This window comes from Vigna unguiculata, chromosome 3 (genome assembly GCF_037176805.1).
Source record: "Vigna unguiculata cultivar grain cowpea cultivar isolate G323 ecotype 2 chromosome 3, ASM3717680v1, whole genome shotgun sequence".
Lineage (NCBI taxonomy): Eukaryota > Viridiplantae > Streptophyta > Magnoliopsida > Fabales > Fabaceae > Vigna > Vigna unguiculata.
The window spans coordinates 62,365,366-62,380,096 of record NC_140794.1 but is presented as its reverse complement, the minus strand read 5'-3'; the positions used below and the strand labels follow the sequence as shown (position 1 = coordinate 62,380,096).

Sequence of the window (14,731 nt, the reverse complement as noted above, 5' to 3'; positions counted from 1 at the left end):
GAGATTTATAATAATTTGTCATTCTATAAAAGACAATGAACTTCACGTAAATGTGGCTAATAGGTAAATATGGTTGATAGGTTAATGTGATCAATAGGTTGAAAAACAATGATTTGAATAAAATTGAGTTATTTTTACAAGTTTGATATGTTGATAAATACGCGGAACTAAAAATTCATTTTGAACAATTGAACCTTCTCAAATTGTTTCTTCCTAAAAACTAAAAAGATTTGTGCTAAAACAATAGATGCCAAGAAGAACAAGAGACCTTGAACACGTAATGGATCTTGAAGTACTATTTCCGCATCCATTGACCAAATCCACCGACATTAGGATTACTTGTTAATGGCTGATCAATTTTGATAAATTCACCTTCTGAAACAATAAGTTCTGGTCCTGTAGGTATAATATCAATCACTTCAATCACTTCAATCAAGTTTAATATTATATATATATATATATATATATATATATATATATATATATATATATATATGTGTGTGTGTGTGTGTGTGTGTGTGTTTTATTAGATTTGCATGTTTTCAATAAATGAGGCTTTCTCACAACATAACATCATTGAAGGTCTAAAATAAAGTATATATATGTAGATAATGTTGTATGGGTCAAAAAACCTTTACCAAAATATGATCACTAAATTGAAGTGAAATTCGAGACTATAGTCATAATACATAATAATAGCAAGCACATGAGGAGGAACAAGGTAATATAGTGATAATGAAACCCTATAAAGTACGAGAAAAACTCAAAATTGTAACATGTTTCAAGAATAATATACAATTGTGTTAGTGAAAATTTCAAGAGATGTTGGCTTTGAAATATAATAAAAGTTTGATGATTATGCAAGTTCATTAAAACTATTTTATATCTTCAAATTATCTATTATATTTTGTATTGGTGTCATTTTCATTTTTATTCTTTTTAATCATTTCACCTGTCCAGATGTAAAACATGTAAAGTATTATTCTTAAGAAATTGAAATATTTGATAAAATATAATATATTTTAATCAATATCAATGATTATCTCATGTAAATAATAAATTCTCACTTCTAATGCATCTAAAAATAAAGAATTGGTTTCCTTGTGTGTATAATAGTTTCTTTTGTACACATAATTGATTCTCATACTCATAATCAATTTTGTTTTCATATAATTAATTATCATCTCAGTTTAACTCTACACACCATAAACAAAATCAGTTTAGAAGAACAATTTTGTCTTTCGTTCATGGTTAATTATATCTCTTTATACTTACTAGAGAAAAAGCGTCCATTCTTTGCATTTTTAGAGTCATTATAATCAAATAAATAAATATAAACAACTCACCTTCCTTCAAATCCATTTGTCTCAAAAGTACTCACTGATATATACAAACACAATATAAGTTTTTCTTGTATAACCCACAATTTGTGGAGATCGGGATAGGTAAAGTTGGTGTGCATACTCGTAACAAATTAATTTAGTATATTTTAATCTACAATTGTCCTTTTTTTTTTCAATTTGATATTTGTTATTATTTCACTCTGTGCTTGTATTTCAAAGTTAATTGTGTTGCGCGCATTTTACATTAATCATCATATCATTGATACATATAATAATTGTTTATTGCTTGAAAATGTGCAAAGTACTTTTAGACCTTTTTATTTTAAAATATGATTATTTTTAGAATAATAAAACCCTTTTAAGTTATCATATTTTTATTGCATTGTTTTTATTTTAAATTTTGTCATTTTTACTTTTCAAATGTATATAATAATAATAGAAAACATTATAATTCTGAAAAAGTGGAGGATAAAAATTACTCCATAGTTGAATTCCATGTTATTAAAATAGGAAAACAACAGTGACGTTTTCGAAGTCAAGACAACATGATAGTTCATTACTATATTTTTTTTCAGTAAATCAGACAATAATATATTTCTAATTAGTTATATATTTATTTAATGAAGTTGTTAATATTATGTTTATATAACTTATTTAATTTACATGGTTAATTATATACTGATTGGACGTAAAAAAAATTTAAAACATAAAAAAAACACTATTGCTTTGATGTTTATATTTATTTTTTCTTTAAAATTTTGCTTATGCAAATTAGCCAATAAGTTTGCAATTCATACATTGTACTAAGAAAGTCAATAAAAGTAACCTGCCAACTCACCCAATTAACTTCTTGCAAGCCAAATACAAAGTGAACCGATCTCTAATGCCATTCCCACAAATAGTTGAACTTTACTATAAAAGAAAAAACCTTACAAGATTATTTTCATTTAAAAGAAATGAAAATACATGTATTATTTATCCTCATAATGTCAATTAGTATAATTTGTATAACAATCATTATTTATAACAATGTATAAAGAGATTTCCTCTTTTGTGTCCACATTTCTAAATACCAATTTTATCCTTTAAAATATAATTATTTATTAATTTTTTGAAAATAGACGGTTACCAGATTTTTTAAAAAAATTGTCTATCTTTACTTATTATCTTTTTTTCTATTTATCAAGAGTTATTTTCTCATCCTTTTTGATATATTTCACTTTATTTTTAATTTTTAATTAATATAATTTTATTTTATATATTAACTTAAAAACATTATATTATTATCACGTATTAATATAATATTACATATATTTAAAAAATGCGTACACAGATCGCACTCGTGTGTACGCTAGTAGAAATTAACGAGGATATCATAGATAATAATTTATAATTAAATTTAAATAAGTTTTACTATCCTAGAAGAACTTTAAAAAAGTATTTTTAGAGTAATTGAAATATATTTTCGAGAGAAAAAAAGTTCACTCACAGGGAAAAATAAGGTAAACTAACGAGCTTTATGGGCCTAAGAGTTTGACAGATGGGCCATAGCCCATAAGTACTAGAAGGGCAGAACCGGCCCAATCCACAGGACCGTGTGGTGACTCTGTAAAAGACTGGAACTGGCTAGGGTTTTCTTTAGTTTTCATAGAAGTGCAGCGGCTTGTTCTTGCTTTGGATCGTCCACAGCGAAAATGGTAAGAGTTGAATCCATGGTCGTTTGCGTTTGTGAATTGTTCTAAGTTTATCGTTTTTGATATGAAGCTATTGATTTGATGTGTAGCCTTCCCACAAGACGTTCAGGATCAAGAAGAAGCTTGCCAAGAAGATGAGGCAGAACAGGCCCATCCCTTACTGGATCCGAATGAGGACCGACAACACTATCAGGTCAGTTTCCAACAACATCCTAGGGTTTTAAGGATTATGTTTCTTGATTCCGTGGATTCACACCCTGCCATTCTTTTCTCCTTTTTGTGTGTGTTTTCAGGTATAATGCTAAGCGCAGGCACTGGCGCCGGACCAAACTCGGATTTTAAGGTGGATGGATGAACCTTGCGTTCTAGGTTTTTTAGTGCAATCCTTTATATCGAAACATTGTAGCTTTTGAGTGTTTTGTCCTCGGTTATTTCTCATCTTACAATTACTTATGATTTTTGCTATTAATGTGAAACTATGATGGATATTTTAGATTTTAATGTGTTGCCGTCTTTTCTCTTCATCTCTATTCCTTGCCATTCAAACGAGTGATGAAAACCTTGTTACCTGTTTCATGAAAATCTTGAAATATGCTTGATGCCAGGGGTCTGCTTAGTTGTGTAGTGAAGGGTTAAAACCTCAATTACCGCTATTTTTTCAAGGAAAAACATGGAAAATTGGTTGGATTATTGATCGTTCATTGTATGCCACAATGACAGAATCTAGGAGGCTGTTTATTTTGTCTGAAGGGTCTGTTGGAGTTATTGTGAAAGTAATGATTTATGACACCTCTGTTACAATGTAAACACCTCATTAGTATTCTTAAATTCCTCTCCCTTTCTCCCTTCTTGTTACGTTATGTTAACTCTCTCTCTCTCTATATATATATATGTATATTCTTTCTTAGGAGAATATGGAGCAATAGATATCCATGGATATTATTTTTGTAAAAGTAAACTGCGTGATTGTATTGAAAGCACTGGTGAGATGGTTTGGAATAATTCATTCGGGGAGTGGTTTGTTCTATGGCTAAGTGTCAAACGGCTTACCTTATAGAAACCGTTGTGTTTGATTGTTTAAGGAATGCAGTCATTCGAGTATAGTTGATGATGACAGGAATAAAGTGTTTTTTTTCTTTAGGGACACTGATAATTTGTTGGAATGCACTTGAAAATAAAGTAACATTTTTTCCAAGAGGAAAGGGATGGAAGCTGAAGTTGCTTCCATCAGGTGGACGTGGGTTTTCCATCAGAACATGGGAACCAAGTCTGATTATCAGGAATTGGAATAATCCAGTTTTTAAAGATTTTCTGTTTCAAATTTTAGATTAGTATAAATATCTGAAAATTAGTGTAGAATGTTATGTTTTAATGTCAGGATACTACTGGTATTGGTATTTGAACACTTCTACTTAGTACATTCATGTTAAAAAAGTTCTACATACAAAATCTACTCCAATGGATCATGTTTCTTAGGGTGCATTAGAGGGTGAACTGGTTGAGAATGTAGAAGTGACAACGTCAAATCTTGTTCTTTACGTTGTAATGCTAGAACTAACGATGTGTTTGGGGGGATCACGAAATCGTTAGAATTGACGTCTAATCTCTTAGAGGAAGAAACTACCACATTCTATGCATAATTTCATAGAAAACACAACAGTTGTAACATGTTTCAATGGGATCTTCAAGTCCGAATTATTTGCTTTAAAGCGTAAACCAACCTATTTATAAGTTTAGTGGACTAGTTTTACATTAAAAGAATTGAATCGTAATGTAAAAAAAAATAAAAATCAAACTACTATTTTACCGACCAAGCTATTTTGCTCAGTTTCTGCGCCTCTCTTTGTTTGTCAATTTGTAAAAAAAAATCCATTTTTATCAGTGCAAATACTTTTGGACTTTCAATCAATTTGTTAGCATTTCTCTCTCGTAGTTTTCCTATGATTGAGTATTTTTCAATGAAATCAAATACATAGATTCATCACGGAGCTAATTAAAGGAGACAACAAATACGATTTTCAAAATCTTAATTTTACTTAGTCTTGGATGTAGATCCATCTGGGAGCGAATATTGCGGCAAAGATCTCAAATCAACATTTTTCTGGAATATCTATAATAGAATATCAATAAAACATTAGGGGGAAAAACACAGGTATCTTACTAGTACTACTAATCATATTCTAACATTAAGATTGATAAGAGTCAATGATTTTCTTTACTGTGGTGACAATATCTTTAAAAAGAAAAAGAAAAATATTGCATTACTTACTAAAAAATTATTGTAAAACAAAATTATGTAGAATATTGACACTAATTTACCTAACTCAAATTTCTTGAGCGTTTTATAGTTCATATTAAAAATTGAGAAATGTATTCCTTTCAACTAATTGTATTTACAGAGTAATACTTCATTTGTAATGTTTTTTTATGTTGATCGAAGTTAATTTTTTTACCAATATAAAATTGGGTTTTTGGCAATGTTTATTACACTTTTAATGATTAAAATATATAAGGTTTTTTTTTTATTAAGTAGATTTTTTTTTATCAATTATATAAAAAAGTATATTGATTAGTGTGAATTGAAATAATTGTGGTAAAATATTAGAAAAAGTAACATAAAGCAAAATTAATAATATGAGAAGTCTATGTACAAAAATGTTAACTTTAATATTTAATATTTAACGTTTCAATATTTTAATCCCTTCTAAGTACGTTGCTAGATGCTTATCATTCATTTGGAAGAGTTCACATGATTAACAGATTAAATGAGTCTTAAAATTGAAACTTACACATGTTTTGTGGAACTCCTGTGTTCCTATCCCACCCCTCAATAGTCTCACATCTTTTAGAAGTTGAGACCTAAAATGATTTAAATATCCCTTTCTCCTTTTGTGCTCCTAAAACGGTTTAAATACTCTTTCTTATTTTCATCCTTTGAGATGTCTTTTAAGGACAAAACCATGATAAAATTGATGCTTCAAAGCGGACAATACCTCAAATGAGGGGTGATTGATCCTAATGATATGTTATCGGATTGAAATATTGACGCCCACCATGAGGCCGATAAAGAAGTTCTACATGTGAACCATTGGTTCCTTAAGCCCTCAATTGGGGATGATCCGCTCATTCTCCTTAGACATTGATTGGGGACAATACTTCAAATGAAGGATGATTGACCCTAATGATGTCATGGAATCGAAACATTGGCGTCCACCGTGAGGTCAATAAAGAGGTTCTACATGCGAACCATTGGTTCCTTAAGCCCTCAATTGAGGATGATCCACTCATTCTTCTTGGACCTCGATTGTGGACTTAATGTTCTTACCACACTCAATAATCTCACATTGCTCAGAAGTTGTGGCCTAAGGCGGTTTAAATACTCCTTCCTCCTTTCATTTTTTAAGATGTTTTCTAAAGATAAAATCACGACGAAGCCACGCTCCAAAGTGGATAATACTTTGGATGTATGATTGTTTTTTCCTTGACCCTAACAATATCCTGAGATCATACATTCAACTTTCAATGTTTTTTCTTGAGATTTCAAACCCATTATGGCTTTAATGAATATTCATATCAACGATAGAAAATGAATAAATCAACACTATTAGAAATATATTGACAAGCTTAAATCAAAATAAACAATCTCGATTAAGACGATATATTCTTTAAGATGTTTTCTAAAGATAAAATCACGACGAAGCCACATTCCAAAATGGATAATACTTTAGATGTATGATTGTTTTTTCCTTGACCCTAAGAGTATCTTGAGATCATACATTCAACTTTCAAGGTTTTTTCTTGAAATTTCAAACCCATTATGACTTTAATGAATATTCATATCAACGATAGAAAATGAATAAATCAGCATTATTAGAAATATATCGACAAACTTAAATAAAAATAAACAATCTCAATTAAACTGATATTTTTTTTTATTAAATATGATCTGAAATTAATTTTTTTATAGTTAATTGTAATTGATAGATTCCTTTAAATAATGAAATAAAAGTTTAATAAAGTTAAATTATTTATTCAAATAAAATTGCGAATCGAAAGCATTTTAGGTTGACTGTATTTTGATTCCTTTTAGATTTATGAAAGTGTGGATCCAAATATATTTATAGTTTCCAAATTTCAATAAATATTTTAAGATGTGTATACTGACTTAAAAATGAGTGAAAGTATAACAGCTTACAACTATTTTTAGACCAAATATCCACTCTTTAATATAGTAGTGACACTACAAGAAGTTATACCCTAATCAAGTAATTTTTTTTTTTCATATACAGGAACGAACCGGTCAAATTTTATTTTGAATCCTTCGTTAATATCATACATTCGGAAAGTAGAACTCAAAGTTAAGAGTATTTTGGATACATCTTCTTGTATAACTTTTTAAAATATTTTTTAAGAATAAAATTATTAGAGTTTTAAGTTTCAAAATCAATGGTATCTTTAATCAACTAATAATATTATTTCAAGAGACCCACGTTTTTAAAACACAAATAATCATAATTGTTGTAACCACTATACAACCTGTGAAAATCATAACTGTAATGTCGAACTGAACTTCAACACAAGTTCAATGGTTTTTCATTGATTTCCCGAATTAGACTCATAATAAAACATTAACAAAAAAAAAAACTGATATTGTAACAAAGAAACTGAAGTGGTGTGAGTTTGCAGCAAATATGCAGTTCACATTCGACAAACATTCCGTAAGAATAGGAAGTTTGTGGTGGAAAACAAAAGCAACCATGCATTGCCTATTTTGTCGCAAAATTTATCACTATAAAGCCTGGGAAAACCTTGAACAACCTAACTGTCCCTTTCCACAATAATTTTCTTCTCATTTTTACACCCTTTTGGCATGGTATTCCAGGCCTAAAGGGAGTGAGCTCTAGGAGCTCCTATATTAGAGGAGATAATAAATCATTAAAACCTAAAAATTAATAAAAAAAACATTAATTAGGTAGGAAAGGGACACGTTCATCTTTATTACAACATGTCCTCCGACATTTCGTTTGAAGACCTCAAAAACGAGAATGTGGATCTTGTAAGAAACAAAAACTGTGACCATGATGCTTTGAATCTCAGATATGATCCTTTTCTGTGAGATGACTTTTGTGTATGCGTGTGCATGCAGGAACACATTCCTGTTGAAGAGGTCTTCAAGCTACTGAAATGTACCAAAGATGGTCTCACATCTGCTGAAGGAGAAAAAAGGCTTCAAATATTTGGTCCCAACAAGCTAGAGGAGAAAACAGATAGCAAGTTTCTTAAGTTCTTGGGTTTTATGTGGAATCCACTTTCATGGGTCATGGAAGCTGCTGCTGTCATGGCCATTGCATTGGCCAATGGAGGGGTAATCACAACACAAACCTTTTGCATCTTTTTGTCTCTGTTCTTGTGTTCATTTTTGGCAGTTTCTTTGTGAACTCATCAGGACAAGCCACCGGATTGGCAAGATTTCGTTGGTATTGTGGTGTTGCTGCTCATCAATTCAACCATTAGTTTCATTGAGGAGAACAACGCAGGCAATGCTGCAGCAGCTTTAATGGCTGGTCTTGCACCCAAAACAAAGGTGACAGCATTTGTTCATCCATTTTCATGCACGGAGTTTATTCTAAAGATTAAGGATTTTGGAACAATCATTGAAAACCTCTCTCTTTCTCTCTTGGTGTGACCAATCTCATTCAATCGCGTTACTATGACAACTCTCATATAAATTTCACATTCAGAACCTAAAGGAAGGAAGCATTTTGTACACAGGTGTTGAGGGATGGAAAATGGAGCGAAGAGGAAGCTGCAATATTGGTGCCAGGAGATTTGATCAGCATCAAGTTGGGGGATATTGTCCCAGCAGATGCCCGTCTTTTGGAGGGAGATCCCCTTAAGATTGACCAATCTGCCCTCACCGGTGAGTCCTTGCCCGTCACCAAGAACCCTGGTAGTGAGGTCTTCTCTGGTTCCACCTGCAAACAAGGTGAGATAGAAGCTGTTGTCATTGCCACCGGTGTTCACACCTTCTTCGGCAAGGCTGCACATCTTGTGGACAGCACCAACAATGTTGGTCACTTCCAGAAGGTATATGTTTTTCTTTACAAATTACTAAGTTCTTGTTTCTTAATTGATTTCTTTGTTTGACAACTTTGGACTAATGTTTGGATATTGGATTGGCTTCTACCAGGTGTTGACTGCCATTGGAAACTTCTGTATCTGCTCAATTGCTGTGGGAATGTTGATTGAGATTATTGTGATGTTTCCCATCCAGGAAAGGGCTTACAGAGATGGCATTGATAATTTGTTGGTTCTTCTCATCGGAGGTATCCCAATTGCCATGCCAACGGTCTTGTCTGTCACCATGGCTATCGGCTCTCACCGTTTGTCTGAGCAAGGAGCCATCACCAAGAGGATGACAGCCATTGAAGAAATGGCTGGCATGGATGTTCTCTGCAGTGACAAGACCGGAACTCTCACTCTTAACAAGCTCACTGTGGACAAGAACTTGATTGAGGTGAACGATCAATGTGATAATGAATCCTTGCATTTGCACCAAAAGCTTCAAATTTTATGTTAATTAAGGTTGCTTGTGAATGTAGGTGTTCCCCACTGACATGGACAAGGATACCCTTGTCTTGTATGCTGCCAGGGCTTCTAGGACAGAAAATCAGGATGCCATCGATGCTTCAATCGTTGGAATGTTGAGTGATCCCAAGGAGGTGCTTATTGAGTTTCAAATTGATGTTTTTTATGAACATTCATGTAAATTGGCTTATCATTGTCACTGCTCTCTTTTGTGGCATCTCAGGCAAGAGCAGGAATCAATGAGGTGCATTTCTTGCCCTTCAATCCAGTGGACAAGCGCACAGCAATCACTTACATTGATGCCCAAGGCAATTGGCACAGAAGCAGCAAGGGTGCTCCTGAGCAAGTGAGGGATTCACCATTACTTTTCTTGTGCATCATAACCATGAAATAAGTTTTCTTATAGAACGTAACATATATGAACCTACTGATATTTGACTAACCAAATTTATGTATGTCAGATTATTGAGCTCTGTGGACTCAAGGGAGAGATTTTGCAAAAGGCTCATAAAGTCATTGATGAGTATGCTAACCGTGGTCTGCGTTCATTGGGTGTTTCACGCCAGGTGAATAAAGTGCATAAAAATATTACATGCCATGAATTCACTGTTAAAAAACAAAATGATCATTTAAAACAACCACTAGGAAATTCCCTAAAAACTCTTGTACATGGTTTTTAGACTGTTTCGGGAAAGAGCAAGGAGAGTGAAGGAGAACCCTGGGAGTTCTTGGGTCTCTTGCCCCTCTTTGACCCTCCAAGGCATGATAGTGCTGAGACTATTCGACGTGCTCTTGACCTTGGAGTCAATGTCAAGATGATCACCGGTGATCAACTTGCCATTGGAAAAGAAACCGGTCGCAGGCTTGGAATGGGCACCAACATGTACCCTTCATCCTCTCTTCTTGGTGACAGCAAGGATCCAACCATTGCAGCAATCCCAATTGATGAACTCATTGAGAAGGCTGATGGATTTGCCGGAGTCTTTCCTGGTAATGTTACTCTAACATCCTAGTTCATGTTAATCTAACAAAAACCACAGAATAACAAAGAGTTTAAAACATAATGTTTTTGGACTTCTCTATATGGCAATCTATATATGATTAATATCATCGTAAAGAACATCACTGAAACAAAGTGGAATGGTGTCATGTGATCCATGTAACCAAGCTCCCCTTTGTTGTTGTATGGTTGCATCAGTAAACTCTAATTAAACAGTAAAAGGAAACAACAACAAACTGGTTTTCTTGTGTCATGCAGAGCACAAGTATGAGATTGTGAAGAGATTGCAAGATAGAAAGCATATCTGTGGAATGACTGGTGATGGTGTGAATGATGCCCCAGCACTGAAGAAGGCAGACATTGGTATCACTGTTGCTGATGCCACTGATGCAGCGAGAAGTGCCTCAGACATTGTCCTGACCGAGCCAGGACTCGGTGTGATCGTGAGTGCTGTTTTGACAAGCCGAGCCATCTTCCAGAGGATGAAGAATTACACAATCTATGCTGTTTCCATCACCATCCGTATTGTGTTTGGATTCATGCTCGTTGCTCTGATATGGAAATTCGACTTCTCCCCTTACATGGTCCTTGTTATCGCCATCTTGAACGATGGAACCATCATGACCATTTCCAAGGATAGAGTGAAGCCTTCTCCTCTTCCTGACTCATGGAAGCTGAAAGAAATCTTCGCCACTGGTATTGTTCTTGGAGCATACATGGCCGTCATCACTGTTGTCTTCTTCTTTTTGGTTCATGACACTGATTTCTTCACTGTAAGTGCTATTCTCTATTCAAATAATAGACAACTTATCACATATTGCTCTGACATGACATGCCATGATGTTTTTTTCCCTTCAGAGAACCTTCGGTGTGAAGCCAATTGCAGACAGTGAGGAGCAGCTTAACTCAGCCCTTTACCTTCAAGTGAGTATCATTAGTCAAGCACTCATCTTTGTCACCAGGTCAAGGAGTTGGTCTTATGTTGAACTCCCTGGAATTTTTCTTATCACAGCCTTCTTTGCTGCTCAATTGGTAAGTTATAGCTTTCTAACCCTAAGCTTTAATCAACTCTACATACTTTCTTCGTGTCGAGATATATACAGCGTGAGATTATATATTAATAGGTGTTCAATAACAAATGGAACAATATGTCCAACAAATAACAAATTTCGTTAGGATAGATTCTAAATTACGGTTCTCATATCATGTTAAGAAGTGAACTTTAAACTTAATTCAACCTCACAAAACGGCTGACTTGTGGGACGAAGTTTGCACCCAATTATATACTTTAAATCGATCATATATCTAGTCGATACGAGACTTCCGGCAGAAACCAATCATCAACGAAGAAATAAGAAAAAGTAGTTCCATCATAGTGTATCTAATTAAAAGTTATATAAATAGTTATTTGTGATCTGGGAACTGGTGAATCAGGTGGCAACTGTGATTGCTGTGTATGCACACTGGGACTTTGCGAGGATCAATGGAATTGGTTGGGGATGGGCAGGAACAATCTGGGTCTTCAGCATTGTTACCTACATTCCTCTTGACATCCTTAAGTTCATCATCCGTTTGGGACTGTCAGGCAAGGCTTGGGACAACATGCTTGAGAACAAGGTCTAGCCAGAAACATTTGCTTTTTACAAACTTGTCACGTCATTCGTTGTTGTTTCTCTCTTCATTTCAATGCTCGTGTTGGTGCAGACTGCTTTCACTACCAAAAAGGACTACGGAAAGGGAGAAAGGGAAGCTCAATGGGCCATGGCTCAGCGCACACTTCATGGTCTCCAAGTAGGAGAAACCATGGTCAACCACGAGCAGTCTGAAATAGCAGAGCAAGCTAGAAGACGTGCTGAGGCTGCCAGGTTCAGTTCCTCCCAAACTTAATGCATGCATCTCAATGATTCCGTGGGCATGTACTAGGAAAATAACATAGCCTCTTTTTTCTGAATTTCAACATACATACGCAGTGTAGTGTTATATGCATGTGCTTAATTTGAGGTGTCAAAATTTGCAGGTTGAAGGAGCTCCACACACTCAAGGGACATGTTGAATCTGTGGTGAAGTTGAAGGGTCTTGATATTGATACCATTCAGCAACACTACACTCTCTGAAAGAATCTTAAGGAACACAAAATCGATGAAAATGGGATCAAAGCTTCTTAGAGCATATAAGCAAAACCAAGTATCTTGGGTTTATACTTTCACGATGTATAGTGTTTGTATGCTCGCTCTTTGCTACAACTGAGACTTGACTAATATGTACGGAGGCATGTTGAATTTTTTTTATTCTAATAAAATAATAGAACAAATATTATTAAAAGTGTTAAGTGTTTGATGTTTGGTGTCTTTTACTATATAATCGTTTTCGAAATTGAAGTAATAGTTGTTGTTTGTTCGTAAATTATGCTTTATCTAGGCGTATGATGGACTCGATTACACCCATCATATAAACTTTTATATCGGTTATAATTTTCTTTTTAAATTTATTTGCTACGAATGTAAACACTTTATATTTATTGACCGTCATATCATAATACTGGACTTCGAATAACTTTTTAGATGTATTTGATATAAATTCCAATTTAGATAAGTTAATCATGCTTCATTAATTTGATTTTGTGAGTATTATTGGATTCGATGATGTTTTTTCAAACTAATGAATTTTAAAATTTATCATATGTAATTCATGAACTTTATAAGTTGTTTTTCATTTTTTTTTCATTATTGAATTGTCATGAAATTTCTCATAGTTGAGATAAATGTATTTTTTTCATTTTTATTACAAGTTTTCCACTTCAAAATATAATCAATTATATTATTCTTTATTATTATTTTTTTAATATAAAATTATCACATATCTTTACAAATCATAATTATCACGTTGTAAAATTAGAATTGTCAAAACATGCCAGTCCGGTCCATTTTGACCTTGTCCAATTTTGACCCATTTTAAACAGGTCGGGCCGGATTGGCCCACTAGGATAAAATAAGTTGAATTTTTGGACCCGACCCACGGGCTGACCTGCCAGTTTTTTTCCCAGATGTTTAATTTGAGGTCCAAAATTAGATTTGAATTTTTTTTTCATTCCAGATTGAGTTCAGTGAACATTGTCCCAATGTTATATTACCAGAAAAAAAATCTCCTTCAATGAAAAATACAAAAATGATCTATTAAACAGAAAAATGATCACAACACAAACAACGCTGCAATATATAACTGGTTCAGTCCAAACAATGATGATGAGGTATGGGGGTGTTCACGAAGCCAAGCAAATCTTCCTAAAACAAGTTCATATTCAACAACTAAGCATGAAACATAAATCTACCACTAGTGATTATAATAGTCAATGCATTAGTACAATAGTCCATGCACCGTGATTTAATGTAACCTAAAAATGAGGATCAAAGTCCAAACAAATTGAAAATATTAAAAACATAAATAAATGATATGATGTTTTGCTCTCTGCAAGTCATCAAGGTCAATACAACATCAACAACATAACTGCAGAAATAAAATATGATGTTAGCTTAAAGTGTAAACTTATAACAAGGAACAACAATGCAATTATACAATTGCAATTCTTATATTCTTATTCCAGATTTATTAAGTGTGATTGCTACTACATTTACTTGGTTTAAAAGATTATTTTTTGTAGAGAAGTGTAATTAGGAATGACAGAATTTTTAAAAGATTGTTGCTAAATCCAAAATCATTGGACTATTGCAACAAAACTCATACCACTTTAATTAAATAAGCAACATTATATAAATTCAAAACTTTATAAAATTTACCATATAGCCGAAGACAAAAAATCTATAAATTTCATATTAATTTGGAAAAATATAATTAAAGTTTATACCAATTTCATAAAATATTTCCTAAAATTATAATTACAATTCATACTAATTTAGAAAATAATTTATTTGAAAAAAAAACCGTAATATAAGTATCATAAATCTAACACATATAAATTATGATAGAATATTGACTTCTTGATCCATAAGAAACCATATATGTACTTTAATCTTTTAGTTTTTTAATTTATCTTTTTGACTTTTTTTTCTCCTCTCACTCTTTCAATAATTCAACGATGACTTACAATA

At 33.0% G+C, this 14,731-nt stretch overlaps 2 protein-coding genes across 2 annotated transcripts; both read left to right on the top strand.

Annotated features, from left to right (window-relative positions):
• The first annotated feature begins 2,887 nt into the window (after positions 1-2,887).
• LOC114176885 (large ribosomal subunit protein eL39) lies at positions 2,888-3,538 on the top strand. Its single transcript, XM_028062071.2, has 3 exons — positions 2,888-3,040; positions 3,127-3,230; positions 3,331-3,538. The coding sequence occupies exons 1-3, from the start codon at positions 3,038-3,040 to the stop codon at positions 3,377-3,379; spliced, it is 156 nt and encodes a 51-aa protein (XP_027917872.1). The 5' UTR covers positions 2,888-3,037; the 3' UTR covers positions 3,380-3,538.
• Positions 3,539-7,871: 4,333 nt separating this feature from the next.
• On the top strand, positions 7,872-12,947 carry LOC114177226 (ATPase 8, plasma membrane-type). The gene is made up of 14 exons (XM_028062492.2): positions 7,872-8,093; positions 8,184-8,402; positions 8,484-8,621; positions 8,810-9,124; positions 9,228-9,554; positions 9,640-9,759; positions 9,849-9,971; positions 10,087-10,191; positions 10,306-10,615; positions 10,884-11,398; positions 11,484-11,657; positions 12,060-12,242; positions 12,330-12,490; positions 12,643-12,947. The coding sequence occupies exons 1-14, from the start codon at positions 8,043-8,045 to the stop codon at positions 12,737-12,739; spliced, it is 2,838 nt and encodes a 945-aa protein (XP_027918293.2). The 5' UTR covers positions 7,872-8,042; the 3' UTR covers positions 12,740-12,947.
• Positions 12,948-14,731: the final 1,784 nt, after the last annotated feature.

Coding starts and splice junctions, on each gene's coding strand:
- LOC114176885 (XM_028062071.2), top strand. Junction 3,231..3,330: donor AGGACCGACAACACTATCAG/GTCAGTTTCCAA, acceptor GTGTGTTTTCAG/GTATAATGCTAAGCGCAGGC.
- LOC114177226 (XM_028062492.2), top strand. CDS start 8,043: ATGTCCTCCGACATTTCGTTTGAAGACCTCAAAAACGAGAATGTGGAT. Junction 8,403..8,483: donor TTGCATTGGCCAATGGAGGG/GTAATCACAACA, acceptor TGAACTCATCAG/GACAAGCCACCGGATTGGCA. Junction 9,125..9,227: donor ATGTTGGTCACTTCCAGAAG/GTATATGTTTTT, acceptor GGCTTCTACCAG/GTGTTGACTGCCATTGGAAA.